This window comes from Myotis lucifugus, unplaced genomic scaffold (assembly GCF_000147115.1).
Source record: "Myotis lucifugus unplaced genomic scaffold, Myoluc2.0 scaffold_119, whole genome shotgun sequence".
Lineage (NCBI taxonomy): Eukaryota > Metazoa > Chordata > Mammalia > Chiroptera > Vespertilionidae > Myotis > Myotis lucifugus.
In genome coordinates, this window is record NW_005871167.1 from 3,134,256 (window position 1) to 3,147,167 (window position 12,912).

At 49.5% G+C, this 12,912-nt stretch overlaps 1 protein-coding gene across 1 annotated transcript in view; it reads left to right on the forward strand.

The window, feature by feature from the left end:
* The window catches only part of TIMELESS (timeless circadian regulator), a 26,857-nt gene extending 14,251 nt beyond the window's left edge, over positions 1-12,606 (forward strand). The window contains exons 2-19 of the mRNA XM_023758013.1: positions 2,632-2,782; positions 2,932-3,085; positions 3,212-3,326; positions 3,423-3,485; positions 4,047-4,148; positions 4,357-4,512; positions 4,758-4,891; positions 5,091-5,178; positions 5,447-5,623; positions 5,986-6,203; positions 6,433-6,536; positions 6,680-6,849; positions 9,085-9,207; positions 9,308-9,459; positions 11,595-11,692; positions 11,775-11,904; positions 12,000-12,201; positions 12,457-12,606. Of these exons, the coding sequence (XP_023613781.1) occupies positions 2,701-2,782; positions 2,932-3,085; positions 3,212-3,326; positions 3,423-3,485; positions 4,047-4,148; positions 4,357-4,512; positions 4,758-4,891; positions 5,091-5,178; positions 5,447-5,623; positions 5,986-6,203; positions 6,433-6,536; positions 6,680-6,849; positions 9,085-9,207; positions 9,308-9,459; positions 11,595-11,692; positions 11,775-11,904; positions 12,000-12,201; positions 12,457-12,606 (2,418 nt within the window). The 5' untranslated portion in view covers positions 2,632-2,700. The remainder of the gene's footprint in view (positions 1-2,631; positions 2,783-2,931; positions 3,086-3,211; positions 3,327-3,422; positions 3,486-4,046; positions 4,149-4,356; positions 4,513-4,757; positions 4,892-5,090; positions 5,179-5,446; positions 5,624-5,985; positions 6,204-6,432; positions 6,537-6,679; positions 6,850-9,084; positions 9,208-9,307; positions 9,460-11,594; positions 11,693-11,774; positions 11,905-11,999; positions 12,202-12,456) is intronic.
* The last annotated feature ends 306 nt before the right edge of the window (positions 12,607-12,912 follow it).

The window sequence follows — 12,912 nt, forward strand, 5'->3', positions numbered from 1 at the left end:
TCTAAGAAGTGGGGGGTTGGATGGGTATGTGTGATGTAGATATAAGACATAATCAGTGGTCTAGGAGAGGAATCGTCCAGACAGAGTAGGTGAGTAGCTTCTGCTTAGCTGCATGAAAGAGAGTAAACTGTAAGTTTTCCATCCCTGACTGCTTTTTTAATAGTGTTTTCAGCAGGGAGGGCTGAAACTCCTGTGGGAGTTCTTTTATTCCAATTCTAATGATTAAGCACAAGACTGCCAGCTTGCCCCTTGACCCCTGGCCTGGAAGCTTTACAATAGGTCACCTGACCCATTTATTCCTCTGCTTTTCCTGTTGCTCTCTGGTTTTATCACAACTGCAGGGGATCCTGGCAGGTGTGGCTCAGTGGTTGAGCAATGAACCAGGAGGTTGCGGTTTGATTCCAGGTCAGGGCACATGCCTTTGTTGAGGGCTCCATCCCCAGTGGGGGTGTGCAGGAGGCAGCCGATCAATGATTCTCTCTCATCATTGATGTTTCTATCTCTCTCCCCCTTCCTCTCTGAAATCAATAAAAAATATATTTTTTAAAACTGCAGGTCTGAAATCAATAAAAAAGTCCTGGGTCTCTTACAGAACCTCTTCCCTTCTCACATCTGCAAGGATGGCTCCTTCTCTATCTGCTTTCCTCTCCCCCTTTTCTTTTGTTCACCAGCTAACAGTAGCTGGGGCCAGTTTTACAAATATCTCATCTGTACTTAGGATTGGTCTACAGCGGAGGAGGCAGCGTATAGCAGGAGGGAAGCTGTGCCTTATTTTGAGGCGGCTGTGCTGACTCCGCATATTTATAACCAGCTCTGCTGTTTGTTTTGTCAGCTTCCTAGGATGCCACTTGGAAAGACAGGGAAGCCCTTCGATTGTGTGTGTGTGTGTGTGTGTGTGTGTGTGTGTGTGTGTGTGTTAGAGAGAGAGAGAGAGAGAGAGAGAATATGTACCAGTGGTCTGTCTGAAAAAGCTGGACGTGTCTTTGAGGAGAGTGAGAGATTGCCCAGGTCCCAGGGCCTGCAGATCCCATGAGAAGGGGCAACGAGAGGAAGTCTCCCTTCAGTCTTTCTGGTCTTTCACTGAGTGTTTTACTGGTTCGCTCTGGCTGGGCTGAACAGTCAGAAAGTAGGTTAGTACTAGGTAGGGGTAGAGGGCCAGCAGGCAGCTGGAACAGCAGACCAGTTACACAGAATCTGGGCGATAACATCAGGCATTGAGCCACAGTCCCTTGGACACTGCCATGTCCTGGGGGGAACTGGGTCTGGAACGGAGAGTGGTCTTTGTAGAGGAAGCCGCCACGGCTAAGAGCAGCATGGCGGATTGTGCCAAGGGGACATAATTGATGGATATTTCCCATTTTCCACAGAAGCCGGTAGTGAATGTAATGTGTTTGTGTGTGTCTGCATTATTAGTGTCGGGTTCTAAAACATCCAGGGTTCTGGACCTGTGCTTACTTGATTATCTGAGGAGAGTTTAGGGATCTTAATTTTTAAAAAGTGGCATGCTTCAGAAAAGGAAGCTGGTTCTCCTGGGACAGTGACAGGACACGTCACCAGTCCCTGTTTGCTTCTTTTCCTCAGCGATCCATTATCAGAGGTTCTCAACCTTCTGGCCCTTTAAATACAGTTCCTCATGTTGTGACCCAACCATAAAATTATTTTCGTTGCTACTTCATAACTGTAATGTTGCTACTGTTATGAATCGTCATGTAAATATCTGATATGCAGGATGGTCTTAGGCGACCCCTGTGAAAGGGTCGTTCGACCGCCAAAGGGGTCGCGACCCACAGGTTGAGAACCTCTGCGTTAGATGGTGGCTCCTACAAGATTACCACAACTTAAGAGTAAATTTGGGGAGGAGAGTGAAGGAGCTTCATTTTTGCATTCTAGTGCCTCTAAATCAGATCCTAAGTGGGGTCACTGTGTGGCGATTGGGTTCTCTTCATTCCTGTGGTTTATAAGAGCTGTAACAGTGGAGGTGGAAGGGGACTGGGTCTGGCAATATAAGGGAGAGGGAAGTTCATTCCCCGCTTCCTCCAAAAGGCTGCAGAGCTCTCAGGGTGAAAGTCTCCGAATTGGTGCCTTTCTCTAACCAACCTTTCTTTCTACTCGGTTACCTTGACTTTGAAACATACTGTTTCTATGGTTTCAGATACAAGTGAGAGCCTGGGGCAGGTGCTTAATTCTTAGGCTTGGAGCCTCTTGGGTTTTGATCAGATAGAAACCTTAACTAAAAGCTTTCCCTGGGACTGGGAATAGCACTTTGGGTTCTGACAAAAGTGGAGCATTTGAGCTCCAGCTGGTTTGACTCAGTGGATAGAGTGTTGGTCTGCGGACTGAAGGGTCCTCCCAGGTTCGATTCCGGTCAAGGGCACATATCCAGGTTGTGGGCTTGATCCCCAGTAGGGGGCGTGCGGGGAGCAGCCGATCAGTGATTCTCTTCCATCATTGATGTTTCTATCTCTCCCTCTCCTTTTGTCTCTCTGAAATCCATAAAAAATATATATATTTTTTAAAGTGGAGCATTTGAAGATTTAGTTCAGAATACTCTGCTCATCAGGGCCCTGCCCTGTTCCCCTCTCCCTTTCATGGAGAGGATCCTATAATCGTTACCTTTCCCTGTCTCTGCAGGACTCATCATTTTTATCTCCCCGGTCTCCACCTGCCTAACATCTCTGTTGGCTGCTCCACTGATGCACGATGAACTGCGAACTTCTAGCCACATGTAGTGCCCTTGGGTACTTGGAGGGAGACACTTACCACAAGGAACCAGATTGCTTAGGTGAGTACCTTTTTGAGGAAACAGGTAAAAAAAAAAATTTGCTTGAGTTGAGTTCTGTTAACTTTCTCAAGCCATGGGTATAAAAAGCACTTGGGCCCGGGCGGAGCTTCTTCCAGGGGTCCATGTAAGTGTTTGTTCTGTCCCTGAAGAGAGTGTGAAGGATTTGATCCGCTACTTGAGGCATGAGGACGAGACTCGAGATGTGCGGCAGCAGCTGGGGGCCGCCCAGATCCTGCAGAGTGACCTTCTGCCCATCCTCACCCAACACCGCCAGGACAAGGCGCTCTTCGATGCCGTTATCAGGTTGTTGCACCCCAAGCTCTTTAACTTGCACCCTGTGCCAGCACTTGAGGTTTGATCTGATGGGTTTTGGTGTTTGCGCCTGGCGAGGAAACTTGACAACTTCTGCCTCCTTCGTCGTTTCCCTAGGCTGATGGTGAACTTGACACAGCCAGCCTTGCTCTGTTTTGGCAGTGTGCCCAAGGAGCCCAGCTTCCGGCACCATTATCTGCAGGTGCTGGCTTACTTGCAGGCCTACAAAGAGGTGAGGTTCTCCTTTAGAGTCCCTGCAGCAGAACTGGGGGGACAGTGGGGAAGGAGAGGGTGGGAGCTACTTAAGGTCCATTCCTCTATTTTGTAGGCCTTTGCCAGTGAGAAGGCTTTTGGGGTCCTCAGTGAAACCTTGTATGAGCTGCTACAGCTGGTGAGTGAGTCTCCGCCTTCCAAGATCCCAAGGACAGTTAGCACCTTGCTCCTCCTTTGGGTAGAGCGCCAGTTGGGACCTTGTCGGGACATGCTGAGTTTAGAGACATGGTCCCAGTCTTGTGGACACATAGTCCAGTCCACCGTCTCTGGCTACCTCAGGGCTGATTGAGGTTTTTCTTTCCTTTTTCCCCGCCCCAAATACAAGCGAAAGTTCATTTAGAAAGTCACAGAGGTAGAAAAAGTGAGCCAGCTGGGCTGCATGGGCTCAGAAAGTAAGTTACAGAGGCTAGAGAAGGGAACTTAGGAGAGAGAGAGAGAAAGCAAAGGTATGCACCTGGAGGGAAGAAGAGGGGGAAGGTGCTGTGCTCCAGATAGAGAGAGTGCGTGCGTGCCCCGGGGAATGTCGTGGGAGGGGAAACATGCAGGTATACTCTGGAGAGGGTGAGCTCTTTTCTTTCTTTTTAGTACTGATCCTCCTCTGTGCCTCGGTCCCCCAGCCAGGGTAGATGTTGCCTGCCTTCCGCAGAGCGTCTCTTCCTCTAACTCTCCTTCTGACTAGGGCTGGGAGGAACGGCAGGAGGAAGACAACTTGCTGATTGAGCGGATCCTGCTGCTGGTCAGAAATATTCTCCACATCCCAGCCGACCCGGATCAGGAAAAGGTGAGAAAGGGTCTTGGGTTGTCTGAGTTCTTGTGTTTGGTTGGGTTGAGCTGCCCTTTTCTGTTTTGTTTTGTGTGTGTGTTTGTTTGTTTTTCTGTCTCCTGACAAATCTCGGGGGAACCTTGGTCAAAGAATGAGTTGGAGAACCTCAAGGCAGGGCCGTGGAACCCACTGGCTTCCCTCTCTCTCCTCACCCCTCACGGCTCAGAGGATCGATGATGACGCCAGCGTCCATGACCAACTGCTCTGGGCAACTCATCTCAGTGGCCTGGACGACCTGCTCCTCTTCCTGGCCAGCTCGCCCACCGAGCAGCAGTGGAGCCTACACGTGCTAGAGATCATCTCCCTAATGTTTCGTGACCAGGTGAGACCCTGGCCTGTGGCCCCAGTCCCTTTGCCCATGTTCTCTTCTGCGATGCGGCCAGAATTGCTCTTATAATAATGGCTGAATTCTCCGGGGGAAGGTGGTGACACATAGAATAGCCATGTCTTGAGTATGGGGTCCCATCAACAATCCTATTTTGTTCATTCTTTCTGCCACCAGTAGGAGTGGACTCAGAATAAGGAATGACCATCCCTCTGACTCTTCCCTCCTTGTTCCAAATGTAGAACCCTGAGCAGCTAGCAGGAGTAGGACGGGGACGCTTAGCCCAGGAGCGGAGCACCGATGTGGCAGAGCTGGAGATGTTGCGCCAGCGAGAGCTGGCAGAAAAGAAGACTCGAGCCCTTCAGCGTGGCAACAGGTGGGTGTTGGGGAGCTGCTCTCGCCATGTGCCCACTCCTTCACGGGAGTGCTGAGGGCCTGAGCCAACTTCTCAGACACTGGTGGCCAGATAACATTTTGCAGTTACAACACGCCCTGATGTGCTGATGAAAGAGAAATGGGGATAAAACTTCCAGAGAATTGAGGAATCACCCTGAATGTTTTTGTTTTTACTGCAGGCATTCTCGATTTGGGGGCTCCTACATTGTCCAGGGGTTGAAATCCATTGGCGAGAGGGACCTCATCTTTCACAAAGGTCTCCACAATGTGAGTATGCTCCCATCTGGGGTGGGGGCTCCATGGTGTGGAGTTGGGGAGCCTAAGGAGGGCCAGCGTCTCTGGAGGTAAAGATTCTCCGTTAGGAGAAACAGAGCCTCTGGCATCATTGTCTTTGCCTCTGTCTTCACTTTGGCCCAGTGGGAGAGGACTTCCTAAGTGTTTCTTTTGAGAAAACTGCAGAACCAGGGATGTGGGAAGAGCTGCAAGCAGAGGGTGGTGGTTAGGAATAATTATAACCCCCAACCCATACCCCTAGCTCCGAAACTACAGTTCCGATTTGGGAAAGCAGCCCCGAAGGGTGCCTAAACGTCGCCAGGCTGCCCGGGAGCTGTCCATTCAGCGCCGCTCTGCCCTCAACGTGAGACTCTTCCTCAGAGACTTCTGCTCTGAGTTCCTGGAGAACTGTTACAACCGGCTCATGGGCCTGGTGAAGGTGAGAGCCTAGGAAGGATGGAGTGGAGAGGTCACGGGGGTCGTGGTGGGCACGAAGGGCAACTGGGAGGAGCCTATGGGAAGCTGACCCTGGAGTGTGGACTAGGAGGTGGGAAGGGTATAGGATGCTCCTCAGAAATGGTGATAATGTCAGAAGAGGAGCAAGTTAAAAGCCTCTCAAGAAATCACTCCAGATGAAGGGGAAAGGAATGTGGAGATGCTGCGGAGGAGGAGAGAGGCTTGGAAATTGTGGGTCCTAGAAGAGTGTTATGGTCGTGTCCAGGGCCCCTCCCATTATCACAGGACAGGAGGAAATTGGAAGCCCCGAGGTCATGGAATGGTCTTTTTTCCCCTGGACGTTAGGATAACCTGCTTCGGGAGAAGGCTCAGCAGCACGACGAGACCTATTACATGTGGGCCTTGGCCTTCTTCATGGCCTTCAACCGGGCTGCCTCCTTCAAGCCAGGCCTGGTCTCCGAGACCCTCAGTGTCCGTACCTTCCACTTCATTGAGCAGAACCTCACCAACTACTATGAGATGATGCTGACTGACCGCAAGGAAGCTGCCTCCTGGGCACGCCGGTGAGTGGGGTGAGGATTGGAGTCAGCTGGACACATTGGCCAGGCCAGGAACCTGAACACCTGAACTCTGGATGGTACTTGCTTTTGCGTTTTAGGATTAAGGTGGTCAGGCTGGGGGGCAAGGACTGGCTGGCCCATTCTGGTTTTGATGACATTATTTTGGGGGGGAGTGGTACTGTTACCATGAGCCTATGTCCTAAGTTGTCCTCCTCTCTCCCTCAACTCCCAGGATGCACCTGGCTCTGAAGGCCTATCAGGAGCTTCTGGCCACAGTAAATGAGATGGACGTGTCGCCAGAGGAGGCTGTGAGGGAGAGCAGCCGCATCATCAAAAGTGAGGCCCTGGCTTGGTCTCCGATCCTGGCCTTCCCCATTTCTTGACCAGCATTTTACTCTTCCTGGTCCCAGCTTCACCCATCTCCTTTTCCTAAACTTTCCAGTCCAGTCCCTCCAATCCTTTTTCTACCCCGTTTCTAGACAACATTTTCTATGTAATGGAGTATCGAGAGCTGTTCCTGGCACTCTTTCGAAAGTTCGATGAGCGATGCCAGCCCCGCTCTTTCCTTATCGACCTGGTGGAAACCACCCATCTCTTCCTCAAGATGTTGGAGCGGTTTTGTCGGAGCCGAGGGAACCTGGTGGTGCAGGTACTGGGCAGTCCCCGGTGTGGAAAGCGATGGGAGGGAAAGGGGTCCTCCTCACATTTTCTGTAGCTTCAGCTGACCTGTTAGAACCACTCTGAACTAAGAGGGCAAGAGGTTTGTTGAAGAGACTCGGTAGTGGAGTCGACTGTCGTTTTCCTTTTTTTATTCGATCAATCCCTGATGGACCATAAATATCTTAATTCATTCATGGAACATTTCTTGAACACTTACTAGGTGCTAATAAGCACAGAAACCCTAGGGCGGGGGTCCTCAAACTTTTTAAACAGGGGGCCAGTTCACTGTCCCTCAGACCGTTGGAGGGCCGGACTATAGTTTAAAAAAAAACTATGAACAAATTCCTATGCACACTGCACATATCTTATTTTGAAGTAAAAAAACAAAACGGGAACAAACACAATATTTGTATTTGCATGTGGCCTGCGGGCCGTAGTTTGAGGACCCCTGCCCTAGGGGTTCATAATATTAGAGTTTAGTAATTGTGCTGCGATATTTTCTGGTTATACTTCTGAAGCACTGTTGTGAGATGGAAAGAGCCTTAAATTGAGTCAGAAGGTCTGGGATCTCTTCCTGTATTAGTTACTGTTAGAATAACTCCAGCTGCTCGCGTCAGTCTCCATAGTCCTAAAGTTGGTTGTAAGATTACCCATGAGCCTGAAGTGACATGTAAATGAAAAGTCTGGCACAAGAAGAAAACCTCAAGAAATTTGTATCCCATAGACGTTCAGGGTCTCTGCTTTGTAAAAGTTTTCCTGTGATTCTGTCTGCTAAAGCTTAAAGTTCAGTCAGAACTGGACTTGAAAGGGGCAGTAATATCAATGAGACTTTCCTAGAAGATATTTTAAAACTCAGGATTCTATTGTATTATCAGCAGTAATCAGGGATATCCTTTATTGGGTGTTTACTGTATGTCAGATGTTGTGCTAGTTTTCTTGTAATACTCACACCAGTACTAGGGCACATGCACAAAGTGGTTAAAAACTTGTTCAAAGTTAACGAGTAAATGGCCAAGTGTCAGTCCTTAACTCCAGAGCTGCTGGATTCCACAGCTCAAGCTCTTAACCTTTGCTGTGTTTGACTTTAAGTTCCTTGAATAGGGTCTGAACCTTAAGGACTCCGTAGTTCATCCTATTTGCCACACAAGCCTGGTTCACAGCCATGCCTTGGAGGGGCAGGACAGGGTATTGACTCTCCCTCCTGCTTTTCAGGAGAAAAAATTGCAGGCTGTTTTTACAAAGTGCTTTGCAATTTACAAAGCCTTTTCATGTAGAATTTCTTATCCTCATAGCAAATCTGTTCTACAAGCTTCTGCTTGATGTCACTGCTTTTAGGAAGTCCTACCCCAATAAGTGAGTCAAGTGCAGTTCCAATGTTTTGCTATAGCATTTTCTGCTCAGCCACATTCTAGGTCCTGTCCCCACTGAAATCTGATTCACCTGTCTCCCCCACTGGACTGTAAGCTCCTTAAGGGCAAGGAAATGTGCTGTTCACTGTTGCTTCCCCATTGCCTTTGAGTAGCATATAGTGGTCACTCTGTGAATGATTAATTTAGACATCTAATCTATAGATATAAAAGCATAATATGCAAATCGACCAGACGGCATAACGACCAGTTGACTATGATGCTCACTGACCACCAGGGGACAGACGTTCAACACAGGAGCTGTCCCCAGCCCGCAGGCCCCCATCGCCCGATTGAGGCCTGTGGGCCAACCTCTCAGTCCCTCCCCTTGGCAGGCAGACTCCGATGGCCCAATGGGGAATGGGGATACGGGGGTGGGTGGTGGCATGTCCACCAGGGCCCTGATCGTCCCGCCGGTCACCCCACATACAGAGGGTGACCAGTGGCTGTGGGGGGCAGGGCCGGCGAGCAGGCGGGAATGGCCAACCTCTTGGTTCCTCCCCCCAGCCGGCAGGCTATGATCACATGATGGGGAACCGGGAACCAGGGGTGGGTGGCAGCTGACTCGGGCAGCGCTGGGGCCCTGATAGCCCCGCCGGTCGCCCCACACACAGAGGGTGACTGCAGCAGCAGCAGCAACGGTAGGGGGCAGGGCCAGCTGCCGGGGAAGATCGGCCCTGATCGCAGGCCAGGCCTAGGGACACCACCCGTGCATGAATTTCGTGTGCTGGGCCTCTAGTTAATTAATAATAGAGAAGACATTGATGGGGAAAGGCTTCCTTAGCCCTCCTGCCATTCTAACACAGCTTTTTCCATAGAACAAACGAAAGAAGAGAAAGAAGAAAAAGAAGCCTGTTGCTTCTGGTAATGTTCCCTGCAGCCCAGGGGACCTGGAGGCCCTGTGGCCATCCCTGGCCGAGCAGCTGCAGTGCTGTGCCCAGGTAGGTGGTTGCAGAAGCCCTGTCTTTCTCAGGGTAGTGCTATGGGTCGGCTGTCCGGGTTTCCTTCTTCTCTGTTCCCATAGCCTTAATCTCGCTCTAGGATCCTGAGCTCAGTTTGGACTCCATGGTTCCCTTTGATGCAGCCTCAGAGGTGCCAGTGGAAGAGCAGCGGGCAGAAGCCATGGTGCGGATCCAAGACTGTCTGCTGGCTAGCCAGGCCCCACAGGCCCTGACTCTCCTTAGGTCTGCCCGGTAAGAACCCTGCCCACCCATCCTCCCGGATCCAGCTCTTGGCTTTTGGGGGCAAAGGGAGACTTTTACTATGTTATAGGTCCTTGGTCTTCAAAAGGGAGAAGTCCCATCTGAAGTACTGGGGCTCTGGACTGAGTACTAAGTCTTGGGGAGGATTTTTTTTTTTAATTGATCTTAGAGGAAGGGAAGGGGAGAGAGAGAAAGAGAGAGAGAGAAACATGGATCAGTTACCTCCCAATTGAACCTGCAACCTGGGTATGTGTCCTGACTGGGAATTGAAGCTGCCACATTTTGGTGTATGGGATGATGCTCCAACCAACTGAACCACACCGGCCAGGACAGTCCTGGGGAGTTTTGATTGGTCTGTTCGGTGGTTTTGTTTGATAAAACAGAAACAGAAAGTACAGTTAATGGGGTGGGGGGAATAAAGATAATCTATGAGCCAAAGATAGCCATTTATTAACATTTTAAAAAAATCTTTATTGTTGGGAGTATTATAGATGTTCCCCTTTTCCCCGCCCTCCACCCAGTTCCCACCCTGCCCCAGGCCTTTACCACTCTGTTGTCTGTGTCCATAGGTAATGCATATATGCATATAAGTTCTTCGGTTAACCTCTTCCCGCTCCTCCCTCCCCCTTCCCTCTGAGATTCAGCAGCCTGTTCCATGTTTCCATGCCTCTATTTTCTATTTTATTCATCAGTTTATTTTGTTCATTAGATTCCTTGTGCTTTTATTTTGATTTTTAGATTCAATTGTTGATGGACATGTATTTATTGCCATTTTATTGTTCATATTTTTTATCTTTTTTTTCTTCTTACTAACTACTTTTCTCTTGCTGTTTTTAAGATTCTCTCTTTGTCTTTAACCTTTGGCATTTTAATTATGATGTGTCTTGGTATGGGCCACTTTGGGTTCCTCTTGTTTGGGACTCTCTGTGCTTCCTGGACTTGTAAGTCTATTTCTTTCACCAGGTAGGGGAAGGTTTCTGTCATTATTTCTTCAAATAGATTTTCAATACCTTGCTCTCTCTCTTCTCCTTCTGGCATCCCCATAATGCGAATGTTGGTACCCTTGAAGTTGTCACAGAGGCTCCTTACCCTATCTTCATATTTTTGGATGTGTTTTTTTTTGTTGTTTTTGCTCTCCTGGCAGTCCTGGCAGGGTATTTTTTGTTTCCTCATATTCCAAATCCATCATTAACATTTTGATGAGTTACCATCCAGAGTTTTTCATGTAGACATATCATCTACAACTTCTTTTAAAAAAAATGAAATATTGCACATACTGATATATAGTGTTTTTTTTCATTTCTCAGTATATCATGAGCATCATTTCTCATCAGATACATTTCTATAATTGTTAATGGCTTTAAAACACCATTATTGCTTTAGCTGGGTGGCTCGGTTGGAGTGTCATCCTGTACATCACAAGGTTGCGGGTTCGATTCCCGGTCAGGGCACATACCTGGGTTTTGGGTTTGATTCCTGCTTGGGGTACGAATGGGAGGCAACCAGTCAATGTTTCTTTCTCTCTCCCTTCCTCGCTCTAAAATCAATTAAAAAAACAACCCAAACATATTCTTGGGTGGGCATCTAAAAATGGATTTAAAACATCATTGTGTGCGTATGTACATCCGTTTAACCATGTGTCAAACATTTAGATTGTTTGCATTTGTTCTTTTTTGTTTTGTTTTGTTATTCCTCACTGGAGGATATTTTTCCATGATTTTTAGAGAGAGTGGAAGGGAGGGAGGGAGACAGAGAGAGAGAAACATTGATGTGAGAGACACACATTGATTGGTTGCCTCCCCGCACATACCCTAACCAGGGCAGGCCAGAGATCAAGCCTGCAATCAAGGTATGTGCCCTTGACCAGAATCGAATCTGGGACCTTTCAGTCTGTGAGTCAACGCTCTATCCACTGAACCAAACCAGCTAGGGCTGCATTTGTTCTTATGTGATTTCATTGCACTGTGGCTTATGAGAAAAAATTTCCCTAGAGTCTTTGTTGCTTCTTTGAGATAATAGTTTGCATTCTCTTTCCAACTGACAAATAAGTCTAAATTCCTTCTCCCGCTTCAAATTATAACTCAAATCCCCTCTGGTTAAAGCCTTTTTTTCTCTCTGTGTTCCAGAGAGGTGTGGCCAGAAGGAGATGCATTTGGCTCTCAAGACATTTCCCCAGAGGAAGAGATCCAGCTGCTGAAACAAATCCTCTGTGCCCCGCTCCCCCGTGAGTCTCCATCCCCTTCACATCTCCCCGCTTCTAGCTCTCCCTAGCACCAGAGACCCAGCAGTCGTCACTCTTCCTATAGGGCAGCGGGGGCCAGAGGAACGAGGGGCAGAGGAGGAAGAGGAAGAAGAGGAGGAGGAGGAGGAGGAGGAAGAACTGCAAGCGGTCCAGGTGTCGGAGAAAGAATTTAATTTTCTGGACTACCTGAAACGGTGCGGACCGAGGACCGAGTGGCCCCGGGAGGGAGAGCGTGGGGCTGTGCGCGGGGTCTTATGCCGACATCGTCTCCTTCCCTCTCTTGGTGCAGCTTTGCCAGCTCAGCTGTCGTCCGAGCCTACGTACTGCTGCTGCGGAGCTACAAGCAGAACAGCGCCCACACCAACCACTGCGTCGTCAAGATGCTGCACCGGCTGGCCCACGACCTCAAAATGGAAGCCCTCCTTTTCCAGCTCTCACTCTTCTGCCTCTTCAATCGTCTGCTGAGTGACCCTGCCGCTGGGGCCTACAGAGTGAGGGGATACGAAGGAATGGGGGTCTGGAGGCTTAGGGGAGTCCTGGGGTGGCACTGAGTGGGGGCGAGGGCTGAGAGATGAGAGGACGGTGAGGGAGTAGGCAGTCTGGTGGAGGGAGCTCGGTGGGGAGGGATCGAAGAGAGTCTGAGTGAGGAGGGGCAGCTGGGAACAGGTGTCGAGAAAATACTTAAAAGGGCCTGACTGTGTTTACGTTGAGGCGAGAGGCCTCACAGCAGCCTCCCTCTCCCACAGGAGCTAGTGACTTTTGCAAAATACATCCTGGGCAAGTTCTTTGCCTTGGCTGCAGTCAACCAGAAAGCCTTTGTGGAGCTGCTGTTCTGGAAGAACACTTCCGTGGTTCGAGAGATGACCGAGGGCTATGGCTCCCTGGACGGCGGGTGAGCTCCAGGATGGGCTGTAGGGGTGGGTGGCACAGTCACCGAGTGTCAAAGCTGGAAGAGCGTGCACATCAGTTAGTGCAACCGTTTCCCTTGTGTAGCTGAGAAAAGAGGGCCTGCAGGCAAAGTGCTTCACCACAGGTCGCCCAAGAGAAGAATGGGACTGGAGCCTAAGTCTCCTGCCTACTCTACTGTCCTTCTCCTCTAGAGCTTCTTGGGGGAGGGGGAGTGGGGTGGCCCCCAGGGAGAACCTAGAATGTGCTGGCGAATCATGAGGATTCATAGAAATGTTTGGCCTCTTTTCCTTAGT